Source organism: Haplochromis burtoni, unplaced genomic scaffold, assembly GCF_018398535.1.
Source record: "Haplochromis burtoni strain Fernald_Lab_line unplaced genomic scaffold, NCSU_Asbu1 Contig_154, whole genome shotgun sequence".
NCBI classification, from domain to species: Eukaryota; Metazoa; Chordata; class Actinopteri; order Cichliformes; family Cichlidae; genus Haplochromis; species Haplochromis burtoni.
Window position 1 is genome coordinate 203,839 of NW_024582515.1, and position 19,652 is coordinate 223,490.

The 19,652-nt window shown below is 40.2% G+C and overlaps 1 protein-coding gene across 2 annotated transcripts; it reads left to right on the plus strand.

Moving 5' to 3' along the window:
• The first annotated feature begins 875 nt into the window (after positions 1–875).
• wdr3 (WD repeat domain 3) lies at positions 876–15,182 on the plus strand. 2 transcript variants are annotated; one of them, XM_005932500.1, is made up of 27 exons: positions 876–1,173; positions 2,465–2,665; positions 2,760–2,969; positions 3,200–3,318; positions 3,417–3,495; positions 4,679–4,774; positions 5,132–5,233; positions 5,509–5,610; positions 6,154–6,254; positions 6,604–6,708; positions 7,656–7,886; positions 8,013–8,106; positions 8,338–8,439; positions 8,579–8,661; positions 9,883–10,021; positions 10,126–10,182; positions 10,275–10,375; positions 10,792–10,903; positions 12,153–12,287; positions 12,373–12,423; positions 12,504–12,569; positions 12,955–13,047; positions 13,602–13,652; positions 13,761–13,804; positions 13,914–14,042; positions 14,646–14,739; positions 14,838–15,182. In XM_005932500.1, exons 2-27 carry the CDS (start codon positions 2,492–2,494, stop codon positions 14,991–14,993), a joined length of 2,826 nt encoding a protein of 941 aa, XP_005932562.1. In that variant the 5' UTR covers positions 876–1,173; positions 2,465–2,491; the 3' UTR covers positions 14,994–15,182. The 2 variants fall into 2 exon arrangements, with proteins under 2 accessions (XP_005932562.1, XP_005932563.1); XM_005932501.2 differs by lacking the exon at positions 876–1,173 and adding an exon at positions 1,194–1,509.
• The last annotated feature ends 4,470 nt before the right edge of the window (positions 15,183–19,652 follow it).

The window sequence follows — 19,652 nt, forward strand, 5'->3', positions numbered from 1 at the left end:
AACATCCCGTTAGGCATTTCAAAATAAACTTCTAGAAATGTTTTCATTTAACTACATTTCAAAAACTACATTTCATATAAGCATGACAACTACATTTTCCCATTTTCTTTGACCTAATTCGTTAATTTCTGAACATAAACGTGTCTGCTTGCATGTTTTTGATCTCACTTATTACATTTATTTCTCAAGTTTCATTAATAAAGTGCTGTGGATGATTAAAAAACGTTTCTGCTAGGTGCTTGGATTAAACAAATCGAGTGACCTCCTGCATTTAAAAAACACCCAAAACATATACCTTTCCTTTAATAGGGTACAAATGCACCTTGTTAAAGAATTTCTTCTGTTTTAGTCCCTCCTTTAGAAAAAGCCAGTTAGGACTCCATTAATTATGTGTTTCATTAATTTTATCCTTATCAAGTAGTTAGTGAAAGTCTGTTCTCCCTCTCTCTACAGTGGCGGTCCCATGTATGTGTTACATGTTGGAATTACAAACGAAATACAATGCCATGTGAGTATGATTATTCTGACCTTTCAACTATTTTTTAGAGTATGTTTAATGTACTTTTACTCTGTTCTTTATAGTTTTCTGTCATGTCTATACTCTCCTATTAAAATAGCACACGCTTTTGTTTTGTATAGGTTAGACAAACACTTTTCCGGTGCTATTCACGAGATCGTTTTATTTTTCCGGTGCTAGTCAGCTGACTTAAAAAAACACTTCCGGTATGGTTGCTTAGGGATCACTGTGGAGTCACTTTATTGATGTAAACCGCAAAAATCATTGGCTCTAAGCCAGACGTCTCTGTCCAAAAATTAAACAAACAAAAACGAGTATCTGTAAAGACCTAATATATTATTTTATTTTGGACTGTACATTCAAAAATGTATAAAATGTCTTTTTTTGGTATTGCAGTCAAAAGCAATAGAAAGAACGCAATCGAGAAAACAGAGAAACAGAAAGGTTTCTTTGACTCGCAGTTCACTGCTAAAATCCTATCTAAATATTTAAAAATATATATATTTCCAATAGACTGTATCTGTGTGCATAGTTTTATAGGCAAACTAGCACTGCATGGTATTGTTTTAGTAACGATTTGTGATAGATTGGTTGGGTCTGAAACAGCAGCCGAAGTCAGGCACTTCAAGGTAGTTGCTAGTTGCCACACTTCAAAGGTAAGAGGACCAACATAGACGCTTTACATTGACGAAACAAACGCAAATGTTGTATATAACGTTTAGAGATATACATTTATGTTATGGTTACTTTTATTAAGTACAATTATCCAAGAATTGTTTTACCACGTGGGTCTAGTAACTGGGTTATCATGCTTAGGCACACTCGATTTGGGTCAAATTTGTCTCCGGGCGGGCGGAGGTTGACGTTGTCGTGTTGAGTCAAATGCCAGAAGCGTAAACCGGCAACTCTGCCTGCAGTTTTGTGTACTAAAACGAACGTACCCGTATCTTCGAGGACTGATGTGCTATACCTTGCTACACGTTTACTAAGTAGTACGTATTTTTGGTGTGTTATTTTAAAGCAGGATTTGCAAATTATGAGGAAAGGACATAAAACGAAGGAATAGACCAACAACATTGAATCGACACTGCAGAAATAAAGGCCGTAGTTCGACACATTATAAACAATACGAAAATACTTTACACCTCATTAATACGGAATAGCACACTAAGATCAGACATGTATTAAGTATGTAGTGTCTTATGCTGGTATAAAACAGAAAACCTTATTTTTGAAAACTGTGATATATTTAATACGCATACGTGGTAGATTATATATATTCTAGATAGCAGGGACAAATTACAGCACAAATTAAACTATCCTATATAGATAAAGATTCGTCATTTTATTGCTGTAAATATCTATTAATATGTGGACTCTTGGGTACATTTGATATACAATGTATTTCATCTTTGTTGTCATGATGGAAAGCATGCATTGTCAATGATGTTTCCATTTTTGTGGCAACATTTGCCAACAGTTGCACAAACAGAAAGCCAGGTCCTTAAAAAAGAGAGGGGTGCCCTGATTGTGCAAATGTGGTTTAGTACCAAAGTTTAAAATGGTTAATGTTTACAGCAGTGTTTATGCCTCCTGTTGTATCTGGAAACTGGTTTTTCATATAAAAACTATTCACGATCTTCCCCACACTATATTGGAACATTTAGCACAGGAGGCGTCAAAGCCACTTTAGGATGACATGATAACTAAAAACATGTGGGTGTAATGTTCAACTTTTCAAACAGTGTTATAAAGATAATAAAACAGTTTTCTGTATTATCTTCATGAAAATGTAGACTTCAATATCTAGCAGAACATACTGAACTCTGAACTTGTCTTAAATTTATTCAGACATTATGTAGAATCAGGTGGAGCCAATCAAGGACCGAGTCTTTGTTTTTCTTCCGTAAAAGGTAAATTTTTCTCCTGTGCTCTGGTGTGAAACAGGATTCAGCATCACCTTAGCTGCTGGTCATGGGTTTGACCAAGCAGTACCTGCGCTATGTTGCCAGCGCCGTTTTTGGGGTCATTGGCAGCCAAAAAGCCAACATCACGTATGTGACCCTTCGAGGAGGGGAGAAGGGGCGCTATGTGGCTGTGGCTGCATGTGAACATGTTTTCATCTGGGATGTTCGAAAAGGAGAGAAGGTGATTATAGCAATGCGACAACTCATATCCAGGTACACTTCCCTTCAGATTTTATCTGTTCTTATCTTTATTCTTGTCATCTCTGTGTGTGTAGGTCCTGATCCTGCAGGGTCAGAAACATGAGGTGACCTTTCTCTGCCCTTCACCTGATGGAGTTCATATTGCCGTGGGTTACGAAGATGGTGCAGTAAGAATCTTCAGCCTGCTGAACGGTGAGAGCAACGTCTCCTTCAACGGCCACAAGTCTGCAGTCAGCGTCATACACTATGATGCACTCGGGGCGAGACTTGTTACTGGCTCAAAGGTGAGTGTGGCAGGTTGCTCCTTGGTTTTGTTAAGTGTTGACGTGATTCTAAACTCGACATCAAAGTGACAACAGTTACACGAAAATAAAGGTGTTAATATAAATGGAAGATAAATTGGAGGTTTGTTTGTTGAGTGGTTTACTTTGCCTTTAAAAATGCTTTTTTATTTTACAAGATGGACTGTGAGTTGCAAGGAATCACCTCAATTAACTGTGTACTCCTCTCTTAGGACACAGATGTGATCGTGTGGGACATCATCAATGAGTGTGGGCTGTACAGGCTGAGAGGCCATAAAGATGTCATCACGCAGGCCCTGTTCCTGAGAGACAAGAACCTCCTCGTCACATGGTAGGACACCGTGATGTTTGCATTGTGTCTCGTCTACTGGATTGTATATTTGAAATGGAGGTTTGAAAAGCTAATTGTGTGCTCTGCCCACCGTATAGCTCCAAAGACAGTTTTGTCAAGTGGTGGGACTTGGACACACAGCACTGCTTTAAGACTATGGTGGGCCATCGCAGTGAGGTGAGATGCTTCTTTCTCTGCATTTAGTCCAAGTCCGTTTGTGGAATTTCTTCCCTTCTAGATATTCCACACATGTATGACTAGGGCTGGGCCAGATATTGTTCACAATAAAACCCCAACAATCAGACAACCTCCTCTGAACTTGCCAAGAATGGAAAGAAAAAAACTCCCTTTTAATAGGAAGAAGGTTGCAGCAGAATCATATTCTAGCCTTCTGCCACGATTATGATTTTGTAAAAGGGAGCTACTTCAGCAACCTCTAACAAAGTGTGATGCTTTACAAAATGTGCAAGAAAACGCTTCCTGGTGACGATGGAAACAACAAACTTGAGGCAAAAACACACCATCAAGTACAACCAGGCTATGAAGGAGGAGATGCTAACAGCTGATGATGTGCAACCCAACATTAAACAAATGACTCACCTGAGCAACACTGAAGCACTTGCTACTTACACTCCATATAACAAGAAGCACAAACAGTGGATGGAAATTACTGATGCAATCTCCTGGTGGTAAAGGAGGAATTTAAGTAACTGGTTAAAAAGGTCGACCACATAGTACCAGAGAAAACACTAGCTGGCCTGCTTTTGTGCTTACATTTGACTTATGCTGCGTCACTGCATGTAATGCTGTGTCACTGCTATTGGGCTATAATGTGGCTGCTGCTGGCAGTAGATTCGCATTTTGAATTGGGTAGTCTATCTCTAATGACAGTAACTCATCACAAGAACAGCATGTTTAATACCTTTTCTTTTGTTTGCACTAATAAACACTGCTGGCTGTAAGCTGCACTCATTGATACAGCATTTATTGAGTATTTTTTGTTCTTTAGTGTCAGAAATATCATTATTGCACATTTCCTTGACATCTTGTGATAGCATTTTGAGGTAATATCACCCACACTGAAGCTGCAGCGCACAGTGTGGTTCCAAACCTTCTCTGGCATTAACCTCAGAACAAAAACTGTGAACTGGGAGCTTCATGGCAGGATTTTCCATGGCCAAGCAGTTCCTGTAGGTGTACTGTGCAGTATTTTGGTCCATATAGTGGAGCTCTTGTGACTAGCTGCTTTCACTGGAAGGAAATGGGGATTATAAGAGACTTTCCACTGGAATTTTAATGTTTTTCCTAGATTATTAAGATGACTCGATGTTTTTGTTTTAAATGTGTGTGTGTATGTTAGGTTTGGGGTATGGTGTTGCTGAGCCAGGAGAGTAGGCTGTTGACGGGCTCTGCAGACAGTGAGCTTCGAGCCTGGGACATCAACTACCTGGAGGAGGTGAGAAAGGACTCAGCTGAGCACTTTTTTCTCTTCCTCCCCCAACTGCCCTTTACTGAAAAAAGACAATCAGAGAGAAAGCAAACAGTTTTTCTTGAGATCCTGGAGTCTCTCCCCTAATGTGCGATGCTTTACTTTCTATGAAGATGTCATGTTTTGCTTTTAGTAGTCTTTCATTTCCCTTTTGTATTATTTTGCCTGTAATTTTACACAACACGGGCACTTTTTTTTTCAATTACATTAAATTTGTTATTGAAGTTAATCAGATCCTTATTAACTGTAGGTTTTGGCTCTAAAAACGATATTAATGGAGTTGTTGTAAGGTCGTAAAACTCTGTCTGGTCGCGTCCTGCGCAGGCAAAAGCTGAGGGTGAGCCTAAGGTGAAGAAGGGAAAAACTCTGTTGGTTGATGATGATGAAGAAGACAATAAAGAAGACGTGGATGAAAGCCTTGAAGAGGTAAAGTAGCATTCATTGCAGTGAGGGTAAAATGATTCAAATGCTCTGCATGTATCAACTTTGTAGTGGAACGTCATTCTTTATTAAGCAGTGTAGGTCTCAGAAGGATAAAGTCAGTGCACTGCCACATTTTTGTGCTGTTGATTCTTTTTTTTCTAATGTTTCACAGTTGTTAATAGTTCCAATTATTCAACACCATCTTCAACTAGAGTATTTTTGTAAATTAAACCAAATTCTCTCTTTAACATTTATTCTTTCTTTTTCTTTTTGGGCAGCGCATCCTATCTTGTGAAAAGGCCGGCTCCATCCTGAGAGAAGCCAGAGATCGCGTCGTCTCACTGACAGCAGACCGCCACGCCAGAGTCATCGCCTGCCACGTTAGTACTGAAGCATCTTACAGCTGCTTGTGACTCGGCATGATGTCTGGAATACGCAGTATTTATATGTGGGTTGAATGTAATGCTTGCTCGGCGCAGTTTGAGCCCACTGAGACCTGCTGTAGTCATGCTGTAGTATGTGTTTCTTCTTTCACTGGTAGCTTTTAGGCACTCATCAGTAGTAAGGTCGTCTTGTGGCTTTTAGTCAGTGTCGCTAATGTAATGTGAAAGAGATCAGTCTGACATCACTAATGTACGTCAGTTCACAACCTGCTGTAAATGTCATTTGTCTTCTGATCACATGACCTGATGGTTAAATGCGATTAAGAATAGTTTCAATGGTTTTGTTTTGTTGGTCAGACTGATTGCTGAGTTATTTCCTCCTATACAGTCACACTGCCTGTCAGCATTCGCCTGACAATCAGCTGTAATTTAAACATTGCACATACTAGTTTAAATGCCTTCCATGTCCTTTGTGTTTGTAAACTAATTTTCTAGCTAAAAGCGATTGATGACACACATTATGCCTTCTATGTCTTTCAGGGCAACGACTCAGTCCTGGAGCTCTTCACTGTGCTGTCAGAGGAAGAAGTGCAGAAAAAAATGACAAAGAAGCTGAAGAAAGCCAAAAAGAAGGCCACCAAGTAAGCGCACATGTATTCTGTTCTTTGGAATATTTGCACATTGACTGTTACTGTTACCACCGCACAACCAGCGCTAGTTTTATTAGCCAGACATTCAGATACTGAGGTGGACAAATTTACCAAAGACAATTAAACGCGTGTATTTCTGCTCTCTTCTGAGAAAGCTTCATATGAATGTCGCTAATATAACTCCAGTACTGACACCACCTATCTTGACTACTTCTAACACACTGATGTCAGTGGAGGTGGAAGGACAAGTGCTAGTGCTGCTGCCTAAATGATTAGTTTCAGCTTTTTGTTATTGTTGCTCTCCCTTTGAACTGAGGATTATTATCCCTGCTCTCTGCAGAGCTCAGGAAGCTTCAGGTGAGGAGACAGAGGAGCCCGTGGTGAAGAGGATGCTGAAGGACGAGATCATCAGACTAACAAACATCAAGGCATCTTCCAAGATCAGGTCAGTGCAGCGAATTATTCTCTCCCTAAAATTTTGAAACTTAGGTCCAGATAGCATCCGAATAAATGTTAAAATGAATTTTCTTGTTTCAAATCTAACTTTTCAAACATTTTGAATTCACTTTGCTGCCGCTGTTTGTCTCTTTATCTTTGTTGATCCAGTGACCCTATTTCTAAACATTAAGCCACAGTTACCTGTAGGAGATCATGAATTTCCTCTGATCATGGTTGTTGTGTGCATTGCCACCACCTGCTGGACATTGAAGTAAAAGCGGAGCATGCAGGAATGAAGTATTATAAACTGCTCTAATCAGCCTTACATTGCAGTACAATTCCAGACAACTAACAGTCTTTAGTTCCTTGAATAATTTCATAGGATGAAATAAGGCTAATTCATGTAGAACAATAACAAAATGAAGATTCATGTCATTTAAAAGCACAAGTTCTTACCACCTGACAATAGTGGTGCTGCACAAGATTTACAAATAGAAATAAATATAAAATATAAATTTTGCAAAGTGAAAAAAAAAAACATTTAGACTTCTTATTCAAGTAAGTACAGATCAGGACACAATTATTAACCCTCCTATGAAAACAGCAAGTTTTTAAGTTAAACAGGGCAAAGAGTATTTAACATAGCTTTTTCAAACATCAACATAATTTTGTCCTTATATGTAAATAGCTCAAATTGTGTACAAGTTGTTGATCTAAATATATCTGAAGTACCTGAATTATGTAGGATGGCACTTTCCAGAATTAGAAAGGTTGTGTCTGGCTCCTCTCTTATTTACACAAGGGGGCGCCACAATAAATGGAACCACATATTTGACCTGATGAATCCCTCCCAGGTACTTGTGTCACAAGTCAGGGATCTTCGCTAGCCACGCTCTTCGGAATCAGGGGTCTGTTCACATGTACACACCATCCATGTCCTCTGTCCCCTCTCAGGTGGGTGGACTGCCTGTCATGTGCAGGTGGTGAGCTGAAGGTGGCTCTGCTGCTCCAGAATAACACAGTTGAGACCTACAGCCTGAAGACCTCACACAAGACCCCCGTAGCCGATAAAACGGCTCGCCTCACACTCGGGGGACACCGCACAGATGTGCGCACACTGGCCTTCAGCTCAGACAACCTGGCTGTCCTCTCCGCCTCCGGAGACACTGTCAAAGTTTGGAACAGGTAACACCAATTTAGATGCAGCAGGTCCTGAAAGGGTCTTATAATTAGATTCATTTTGCTGCATTCAGTGAAAAAGCTCTTGCTTCATTGGTCATTGTCTTCTAACTGTCCTGCCCACTGTGACAGATCCACTCTGCAGGTGATTCGCACCATGGCCTGCGAATACGCCCTCTGCTCCCTCTTTGTGCCTGGAGACCGACAGATAATCCTGGGAACGAAGGTATGTGGACACACTGAGTCATTCAGACACTCTGTCCAAGGCTTACAGTCAGTTTCAACCACTGTTCTCTATAAGTTATTGATGTCATCGGTGATTTAGTGGATTTGAGCGTGTAGAGTGTATTTCTTTCTGAATCCTGTAATCTAATGGCAACCATTTGGAAGAGAGAATATTGCTCCTTACAAAGTTGTAGACTTTCTTGTAGTCAAGATTGTGTTTTGTCCTTATTAGAGTGGGAAGCTGCAGATCTTTGAGCTGGGTTCAGGAAGCCTTCTGGAAACTGTAGATGCCCATGATGGAGCTGTGTGGTCAATTTGCCTGGCCCCAGATCAGGTAAACCTCACTGTACTCAGCTTGTGTGTCTGAGTGTTTTTCACACCCAACTTATCCTTTCCATAAACGGATTTTTAAAAAAAAAAATCGAAGTCCGAAGACTGATTTGATTTGTTTTTTATTTGTGTGTTTCCTTTAGAGGGGGATTATCTCAGGAAGTGCAGATAAGACTGTGAAGTTCTGGGAGTTTGAGCTGGTAAAGGACAAGGAGACGAGCCAGAAGTGAGTTTATTTTGTTCAATGTTCAGGATCGATGTGGTAGATTTTCAATGATCTCATAGGACCCTTAACACCTGGAATAAAGTGGTCAGGTTCAGTATAAGCTTGAAACTACTGAGGAGCTACATGTGTATATAGGATCAATTAACATAATAAATAAAATGCTTATTTTTAATATTTTTTAAGCGTTTGCAGACAGTGACTGCCTGATGGCCAAAACTCACCAAACAAATCCTCTCTAAATACTTTGTCAGCGCTATTAACACAACTGCCTGTGGTTGTGGTTCCAGTCATCTTTGTAGAAATAGACCAAGTCTGAGCAGACCTGATCGGGACATTCCCATACATTACATGGCCTCTGTTTCAATCAAACCATTGCTCTAACTCTCCATATTGTCAATCTGGTTGATCTTAATATTTAAATAGACTTTGCAGTGAATCTGCTGTGTGTGCGTTTTTTTTGTTGTTGTTGTTTTTTTCCATGAAGTCTTCTCTTTAACATAATCTCACAGCAGTTTGTATCATAGCCACGGCCTTCATGCTACTGCTTAATGTTACTGGACACAAATTTTACATTTTTTTCTTGTCTCTGAACACGACTTCTCGTCATGTCCACTCTTATCAGTTCTGATTTGTCTTCATGTACATTAAATTAATATTTTCAGCCTTTAAAAGGGGGGGAAAGGTCCACATTTGGATGCTGAAGAGGAGATGGATGAGTGAATGTGTAGTTTTGCAGACTCAGGAGGTCCCTGAGACTGTGTCAGAAAAGGCGTCCTGTCTAAATCAGTCCCAATTAGAGTACGCAGATCCATCTGCTGCGTTGAGCCCTTGGAAAGTAAGGGAAGAGCCCAAAGTATTGTGTGTCATTGTTGTGTGTCAACATAGCTGACACACAGTTAATGCAATAGATTTCTTCAACTCAAGACTCCTGCTATAACCTGGATATGCTGGAGATGCTCTTTTGGACGGTGTGAATGTAAAACAATAAGAATGTGTCCAGTAATATCTGGCCCTAACTGCCTAATTTACTATTCCTGTTATTTGCAGTAGGTGCAATATGAAACATTGCTAAATATGGTGAAAGCAGTGATGTTGAAAACTGTGTTATTGCATCACGACTTACCTGCAGAGTTGTTTTGTGTGTGTGTGTGTGTGTGTGTGTGTGTGTGTGTGTGTGTGTGTGTGTGTGTGTGTGTGTGTGTGTGTGTGTTTGTGACACAGACGGCTGACAGTGAAGCACAAACGCACTCTGCAGTTGGAGGAAGACGTTCTCTGTGTGAAGTTTTCTCCTGACCACAGACTGCTGGCTGTCTCTTTGTTAGACTGCACAGTCAAGATCTTCTACACAGACACGCTTAAGGTACGCTCGACATACAAGATTCGACTTAAATTTATATTTACCGCACACTGGCTTCATGTCACTGTTTACATCATATCTACACATTCTTCCTTTTGCTGCTCCAGTTCTTCTTGTCTCTGTATGGACATAAGCTGCCTGTACTTTGTCTGGACATCTCACACGTGAGTACTGTTGAGATATTAAAATTATTAGCTGCAAGACTCACTTCAGCCCACAGTCTTCCTGACTCTGACCTTGTGTGTCTCTTAACCAGGATAGCACAATTATTGCCACTGGCTCCGCCGACAGAAACGTGAAGATCTGGGGTTTGGATTTTGGCGACTGTCACCGCTCCATGTTTGCTCATGACGACAGGTACTGCCCAGCACAGACCCAAACCAAACAGTCAGAGGTTCAACTGGAAATAAAAGAGATTTTTTACTCAGTGATGAAGTCATCTACGGGGCAGTTTAGCTTCCAACCGTGACTTCATCTCTGTGGTTAGAGACTCTGATCTGTGTCCTGTTAACTCGCACTGACCCGTGACTTCACACCAGCTGCTCTTTCATCTGCACGCTCCTCTGGTTTCTCATGGACCATCTCAGTTTCTGTACTTGATGATTTCTTTTCGTTTGTTAATTAATTTTTGATTAAATGTGATTTTTCTTTCACTTTTTTTCTAATTTCCTTTGAAATGTGTTGTTGTGTAATATTCTTTCCTGTCTCCTTGTTTGAAATTGATCTAAGTCTGCTTTGTCTCATAATTTCTTTCCTCTGTTTTCTCTTTGCAGTGTCATGTTCCTCCAGTTTGTTCCCAAGACTCATCTGTTCTTCACAGCAGGGAAGGACAAGAAGATCAAACAGTGGGACGCAGACAAGTTTGAGCACATCCAGACACTTGAGGTAACAGCTTTCCCCACGCCCACCGCTCAAAAAATGAAAAGAACATTTTTTTATTCAGAGTGAAGTCAGTTAAACTTCTACGATATTAATCTGGTTGGTTAAGTTAATTGTTAATTAGTTTCAGCTCCTTTGGTGTTAATGAAATTGACAGAAGATGCACTAGAGGGGTAACAATGAGACAATCCCCAAAACAGGAATGGTTTGGCAGGTGGAGGCCGCTCACATCTTTCCCTTTTTATCTTTTCTGACTGTTTCTTTTCACTAGTTTTGCATTTGGCTGGTTGTCAGTGTCACTGCCGGTAGCATGAGGTGATACCTGGACCCTATCAGATCCTCCAGGATGCCACATCAATACGTTAGTGATGCGCAAATGAAGCAGTGTTTAACCATTTCATCAGCTGTTTTAAAAATAGGTTAATTCATTCAAAGCTTCATTTCAGTGACATCTGGTGGTGAAATAGGAGACAGCAAAACAATGTCTCAGTCTAACGAGGGTTTGTATGAATGATAGAAATACAATTTGGGGAAGATGGATTGATTGGGAAGATGATTCTGTAAACTGATGTAGGAGTTGGAAGTAGGTGTGCCTGTGTAACTAGGGTAACTAATCCAAACTACACCTCATTCATGAGCTACGCAGAGAATGGCATTGGATTTATTCCTCACAGAAACACACAGATCAATTCTGGGTGATCAGTTTTCTACTTAGATTAATTCACACTTCTTATTTATTTATTTTTTACTTTTCAAATACCAGACTGTCATAGAACACATAGGTACACAGAAATGATAATCTTTTCTTTTTTCTGTTTTATAGCATACAAAAACATAGATGGCATGAATACATGAATACCCCCCACTCCCTCCCAATAATGTTACAGAAAAATGAATTAACCCATCCAAAAAATAAATAAATAAATTAAAATAAATAAATAAATTTATATAGACTTCAGCTGGAAATCTAATTTGTAACCTACGATGTAACCGGAAATGGGTTATAACCCTACGCCATAACCAGACAACGAGTGTTATGCCGTAGGGTTCAAAGGGGTTTTATCTTAAATCAGGAATTAATTCATAATCTAATTTTCATAGCACTCCACCCAGTAGCTGTTGATACTTGGTCTTTCCTATTTGATTTTGTTTTTGTAGCTGCCCCACATTTCTTACTGCTCAGCTTCATCATTTTACATTTTGAACGTTGCCACTACGCTACGTTGTAACACTGAATGTCCTCTTTGAATCACAGGGCCACCATCGGGAGGTTTGGTGTCTGGCCATCAGCCCAAACGGAGACCACCTCGTGTCGTCATCTCACGACAAGTCCCTGCGTCTCTGGGAGAGGACGAGGGAGCCCATCATCCTGGAGGAAGAAAGGGAGATGGTGAGGTGGAGGACAGGGCCCACATAGATGATGTTACAGTGGTTGACATAAACACCTAAACACCGCCTCCTTTTTGTGTCGATAGGAGCGAGAGGCAGAGTTTGAGGAGAGCTTGGCTAAAGGAGATGCACCTGTGGTGAGTGCTTAGTTTTCAGCTTCTACACCTAGTTGCTGTTATGTTGGATGAGTGATGCATTTCTACGTTCTGCTTCTCAGGTACCGGGAGAAACGCAAGGAGAGGCAGCACCTGCTGGCAAAAAGACTGTGGAGACAGTCAAAGCTGTGAGTTCTCTTCAGTAATTAGCTGAGTTATTATCTGCACTCAAAAAGTATTTATGGCCAAAATGAAAACTTTAAGTAATCTGATTACATGTAAATTTTCTGTGTAATTGTATTCCATAAGTAGGATTGTAAAGTGTTCAATTTAACGGACTTTGGTCAAATGAAATTTACTTGATTGGTACACAGTCAGTTTTTATCAAGCATATTTTCTTTAATAATTAATTAATTGAATAAATCCTTGATGATTTTCTATATTTCAGTTGCCTTTTACTAAGAATTATTCTTCATATTTATGAGGGTCAAAAATCAGAAGCCTTCTTTGTTGATCTTTTTCCTGTTTGTGCGATTTTTTTTTTTTTTTTTTTTTTTTTTTTTTTTTTTGCAGGCTGAGCGAATCATGGAGGCTCTGGAGCTTTATAAAGGGGAAACAAGGAAGATGGAAGAGCACAGATATGCCTGTGAGAGCGCAGGCAAAGAGGTTGAGTCATGATTTCAGTTATTCTACTTTTGCTGTGGGGTAGTGCAGTAAAAAGGCATTTTTGTTTTATCAATGCTCAGCTGATTCTGAGCAGAAATCATTTTTCCAGCAGCTGCAAATGCAGTGATGTGAGGAAGAGGTCAAACACCATTACCTTAGTTTTTAAGTTCCTCCCTTCAAGGTCATCTTCCTGTGCACTTCTGGACCACCCTGAGTGGTGATGCTGTTTTTGGAAGGCTCCACTGGAAGTCCTGCTCTGTCCACTTACAATAGGGCATTTGAAAAATCACCATGGAAACTACCCTACTTGCTAAATTTAGCTCTGTGCGCTTACCAGAGTGTAGTGTAAATTGATAAGTCACATAGTTGTGACTGGGCACCTGTAGCAGATCCACAACGACTTTCAGGGAGTCATGTAAATACTGGCAGAAGCACAGACTTGGGTCCAGATGTGCAGGAGAAGATCAAAGGGCACATCAGAGAAGTTTAAATCAGGTTTTTTGTTTTTTAAAAAGCATCACAGGTCACATTAAACAGTTCATCCTCTTTTGCAGCTTCCTCCACCACAACCCAACCCTATCCTCGTGGCCTTTGGAAATGTTTCGGTAAGAGAAACAGAGTTATGAACAATAAATGTCTTCATACTGAGATCACAAATAAACCTTGTTTTCAGCTCAAGCTATAAACTCAATCTGTCTCTGCCCCTCTTTAAGCCCTCCCGCTACGTTTTAGATGTGATAAAGAAGGTCAGATCGAGGTAAGATTCAAGCGAATGATGTGAAGCTGATGACCATCTGCCTACACTGTCCTGTGCATTTAAATACACTCAGATTTTTTTCTTTTTTACGTTTTTTTGTGATCATCAGTGAGCTGGAGGTTTCTCTGCTGGTGCTGCCTTTTCCTTATGTCCCCGAGCTCCTGAAACTCTTCAACAGTTACATCCAGCAGGGCCTGGAGGTGGAGCTGGTCTGCCGCTGCCTGTTTTTCCTTCTCAAGTAAGACATGCTTTATTATGGTTGTCTGTTTTATAGTCAGATTTAATCTTTGGGCAGTTGAGTGGTGACTCAGGAGTCTGGGATCTGCATGAAAAATTTAAACAACAAAAGATTTAAAACATAAATTTAAAAAACGAATTAACATAAGAATGGTGGGTTTTTTAGGTGTTATGAAGCTCATTTCAATGATCAAATGTTTTAACGAAACTAAAATGTTGAGAAAATGCAGATTATTCAAATGCGCTATAAGAACAGGAAGCCGAGGCTACAAATTTGAATGGGCTCAACAAAAATGAATAATTAAAGATTGGAAAACATCGCCCGATGAGATGAGGATCGGTTTCTTTTGTGACACATGGATGAAACGGACATGAAAACGTGGATCCATATGTCCTTCTTTCAACAGTTCAGGTTGCAGGTAGTGGATGGAGGATATTTTCATGGCACACTTAAAAGCACAGCCTACCTGAGTATTGTTGCTCACCGTTAACATCACTTTATAACTGCAAGTGATGATCTTCTGATGGCTGCTTCCAGCAGGATAACACACCATGAATAACACTCGCAAGGTGCACCTAATAAAAGTGTTTTGTTTATTTCTAGGATCCATTTTGGTCAGATCTCCAGTAACCAGATGCTGCTGTCTGTCATCGATGAACTACGGACCAATACACTCTCAAAAGTGCGGGAAATCAGAGTAAGTGACATCTGAGTGGAAGGGAGCGGGACCGAGAAAAGCTTTTTGGCGTTTAACCGATTGTTGCTTCTATTCTCTCTCCACTTTCCTTCTTTCAGGATGTGATGGGTTTTAACAGTGCAGCCCTGCAGTTCCTCCAGCGGGAGATCGAGAGCAAAGAGGACGTCATGTTCTTTGCCGACGCTACAGGTCGCCTGGAGGAGAAGAAGAAAAAGAGGAGGAAGAGGGAGAGGGCCGTCTTGACCATTGCTTGAATTATAATGAACATTTTGGATTGTTTTCGTATAAACGTCCACTCTCCACCCCATTCTGCTTTATTCCAGGAGTGGACTAGATGCCTCACACTGTTGCTTTTTATATGTTATTAAATCCTGAACTAATGTAACAAAGTGTTATTCAGTGGCAAGCTTCTTTTCCCAAATAAACTACGAGGTTTTCTCACAGTACTTGGAAGTTTTATGGGCGGGGGGGCTTTCAAAACAAATAAATCCTTGGTGGCAAAGAGAAACGTAGCGTGGATTCTCAGCATTTCCTTGTGTTTCCTCAGGTTTCTATAAAATTCATTCAAATATAGTTAAACTTTAAATAGATTCAGGTTTAAAGTAGCACTAGTACTCCATTCATGCTCGCCACAAACACAAAAGGACATGTATGATTTAAGCTGGTTTCTGATCTACAAGCCCAAAGGGAGCAATTCAGGCCCGGAGCCAAAACAAGGCCAAAGATTGTCTGGACGTGGCAGTCGTTTTGAAAGATGTCAGAGACTACCTGAGCTTCAGACCACCTGGGTGTTACCACCCTGCCCCACAGAGCAAGTCCCCTGATTCCAGTTGGCCTCAGTGCAGCCAGCCACTACTGAAATTAGGGAGATGTGGCTTGACTTTATAGCCCCAGTAACCTATCCTGGATTTATTACCCCAAGGCCTGGTAGATGGGGTAAGTATAATTCATAGCATGGGAGAAAAATCTTGGTTTCCAGCTCTGTGAGCTGCACAAATGTGAACAGCGTAGGTTTGTTGAATGCTTTCTAATCTTCTGGCCTTTAGAAAAGTTTCACACCCACATCAGACACTTCATTTTCCACAAGTGTGTTTATTTCCTGACGGTAGGGTGCTTTTTGGAATAATGAAATGAACCCTTTAAAACACCTCACACTCACTGTTCATGTACTAATGTCACAGAGGACAAAAAAAGCAAATTAACTCTGTATTTAGAGGCATGTAAAAAAAAAAAGTGTGTGTGTTTTTATGGGTCTGGATTTGGTCTCAAAGCTGTAAATATCTCACCTACCAAAATTAAAAATTCTTCAGGAAAATCCCAGGCTGCACTCTCACACACACTCAAACGACACCGGCAGTGCATTAGCACCCAACTGTGGTTTAGATTAATCATCGCAGACTGATTAAAATGGGAAAAATTCAAAGGCCTTAAATCTACAAGCATCTTTCGCCTCAAACTGAGCCAAAGTGTGTGACATTTCACTGAACCTACAGTGAGGTAACAGCATAAAATAGAGTTTTAATGGTCTGTGCAGAATATGAAACCCCAAAGCACCATTTTTCAGGGTGTTTTCCTTTTTTTCTTCCTCAGTAACAGAATGTTCTGCTGACTTTCTCCCTCTTGCTTCACTCATCCTCACTGTTCCTGCAAGCAAGCCTGGCTTTATTGTTTATTAGAGCCTTTATTACAGCACTTTGCATCCCCGTGTACCTGCAAGCCGATTATTCCAAAGCTCATGTTCAGTGTTTACAGGAGGATCCAAAAAATTAATCCAAAGATTTATTTGGGTCCTGCCCTCACGATAATCTGTAAGTTTATTGTCATTAGCGTGGAACAAGAAGGTACATCAATCTTTTTTGCCACTATGATGTCACTTTTGTATTCTTTTTGCCTTACGACCTTGAATATTCCTTAAAAAGGCAGCAGTGACTCCTTTTTTAATGGATGAAAGCCCAGGGAACAGAATGACATGTTTCATTCACTAGATGGCAGTCTTGGCTTTGCTTAAACCGGCTTTAGCGCGCCCGTTTTGGTGTCTGATCTAATGCATTAGTCCATGTTAGGATATCTCACAACTCCTGTTGCAGCTCAGGCCATAATAGTAGATAGCGGAATAAAACTAAAGCAGTGGCCCCAGATCAGAGATATTCAGGCTAAGCAGCTTCATTGGTGCTCGTACACATTTGCGACACCCATCTGTTAGTGAAAGAAGCACAAAAAACTCTGGATTAGTGTTGGATGATGCTGAGCTTTAGTTGTCGCAGGCGATCCACTTCTCTACTTAGTTCTGTAATCTAAAGTGATGTCTAAACAACGTTTCTTCTCTGTAACTTATTATTTTTCCTTTCTTCCAGGCAGTGAGTATTAGCTCTCTAACACTATGTGTTCTTTAACAGTCTGTATTTACATTAGAAATTGATGGACAGGAGATTGTGTTACTTTATGCGGTCTACATTGCTATAGTCTGTCATTGTATACTCTGCATGAAATTATGTACAGCAGGATACGATCTACTCACAAATGCTGACTTGATCTGCTGCTGTCTATAGCCAGTGAATGTGATATGAGCTATAAATGTGTATGACCCATAGTTGAGATAGGTGCTGTCGGCAGTGACAGGCCTCCTGTTACAGCAGCGCTGCTCCTCTGTTGAACAGTTCACACAGCAACTCTTGAGCAGTGTGACTGAAGAAGAGCATAACAAGCTTGAGATGTTGGCACTTGAATATCTTTGTGTCCATTCTTTGTTAATGTATTTAATTTGATCAGTTAATGCTTTTAAAGTGAAACATATCCAGCAAAGGAAATGGCATTTTTGTCTGGTGTAATTACATGCTGTGCTACAGTAAAGTGTAAATGAGTGTGACTGTGTAAAATTTAAATAAACAAAAAAGCAGAACAAATAATTTACAAAGGATTTTCTCCCTGAATTTAATTAAAATAAATTGTTAAAATATAGATAAAAATAAAGTGTGCCTACATTTAAAAAAAATTGTATGATTATTGCAAATCTTAAGCCACAAATGCACTGAAAACAAAACCCTGGTGCAACGTCACTGACAGCTAATCAGGTAAATTAGTAACACAACATCCAGAACACACAGTCACAATCTAACATTCTTATTAGAAAACCTGACAATGATACACTGGTGAATGTGGTGTGGATGGCATGACGTATGAAGGACACTCAGATGACATCTTTTTCAGGAAAGACCTTTTTCAGCAAGATGTTGCTAAAATATATTTTGCATGTATTACAAAGTCTTCTATAGATATTAAAGGAGAAGTGTATTTTTCATTCTAAGTACTCACAAGGTACCAAGTACATAATGATCCACTGCTGAAAGTAATCCAAACTACAAGCTAAAATTCAAAAACTGCAGTAGCCGGCTCAATAGGAAATTCCTGAGATTTCAATTTATTTATTTTTTTACATTTGTAATCTGTTTGCAAATATTTTTTAGAGTAATTTTTGTTATTTCTTGGCATAAACGATTTCCACAGATATAGCAGATATCCACCTCCAAGGTTCTGCTCGAGGTTTCTTCCTGTTAAAAGGAAGTTTTTCCTCCCCACTGTCTCCAAGTCCTTGCTCATAGAGGATTGTCTAATTGTAGGATTTTGAGCACCTTGAGGGGACTGTTGTTGTGATATGGTGCTATATAAATAAAACTGAATAGTTGTTTCACTGGCCTTTTTATCCTTTAGATGATTATTATTGAGCATGTTTATAGCAGATTTTTGAGTCTCTAACTAATGTACTTCTGGAGATATGAGACCTGACAAGAGTAGGTAACATTTAAAAAAAATAACATAGGTTGGAAAAAGTTTTGAGTAGCAGTTTATTGTTTTATTAAAAGTATTTACAGTCTGAAGCCTCTTTAAAGGTTAATCACATTACATTGCCCTCTGCTGTGTTAGGTGTGTGTGTGAAGCACTCCAGGCATTTTGTGGAACCACTGAGGTATAGAGCAGTTACTGACCTGCAGACCATAACGTTTACACAAACTTTGCAACTCCAAATGTGATTTCATTTTGTTTTGTTTCTAATTAAACAAGCCAGCCAGCTCATTATTATAATATCTGATGTCTAAAACGATTCACCCGCAGCCTGTTTTGGTTCATCCGTCTGCAATGACCTCAGCACAGTCATCGTGGCGTCCAGTCAGACAGCAGCACAACTTCAACCATACAGACAGGCCATCCATCAGCCTGCCAGGCCACCAGTCATCCCAGCGACTGGCCTCGTGTTAAATCTGTGTCCAGCACTCATGAATGAGCCCATACCTGCACTGAGATATGAGGTGACGGCTCATTCTGCTGGGACGCAGTTGTAATGTGGCTGCTTCAGCAGCAGCAGCAGGAGGGGAGGACTGGGCGGCGGCCGCTGAGCGTCCAGGCAGGTTGCTGAGTGATGAGGTGATGGTGCACGCAGAGGCGGCCAACGGGGCCGACTGGCCACTAACTGCATAGCTGTGCACATACAGCCATGAATGTTTCCTTTCTTTGCATCCTCTCGGCTCCCCCCCTCATCCCTCAGCTGTCCTCAGACTCTCTACACTTCTTTCCTTGATGCTTGCATGTCTGGGTGTCTCTTCTCTTGCAGCAGATCTTTTAATATGTGCAGCACAACTGTAATATGTAGCAAAAAAATGCATTAAGTAATTGATATATTGTTAATAATTATTATTAATAACAAGAAAGTTAAAAATAAAAAAAAATGCAACTGTAGGATTTAAAAAACTACTTCTAATCAAATCCACGAAGTGGGATCAATAATAAATCCATCAAGTTATCAAAAAAATGGCTTTATCCATTCCTGTTTCAGCGTGCTCTCGTTACTGCCTCCAGGTTTTAATGGTGCTGCACATGCTGATGGGGTCGGCAGCTCACCTTCCTTCATTTCAGCGGAA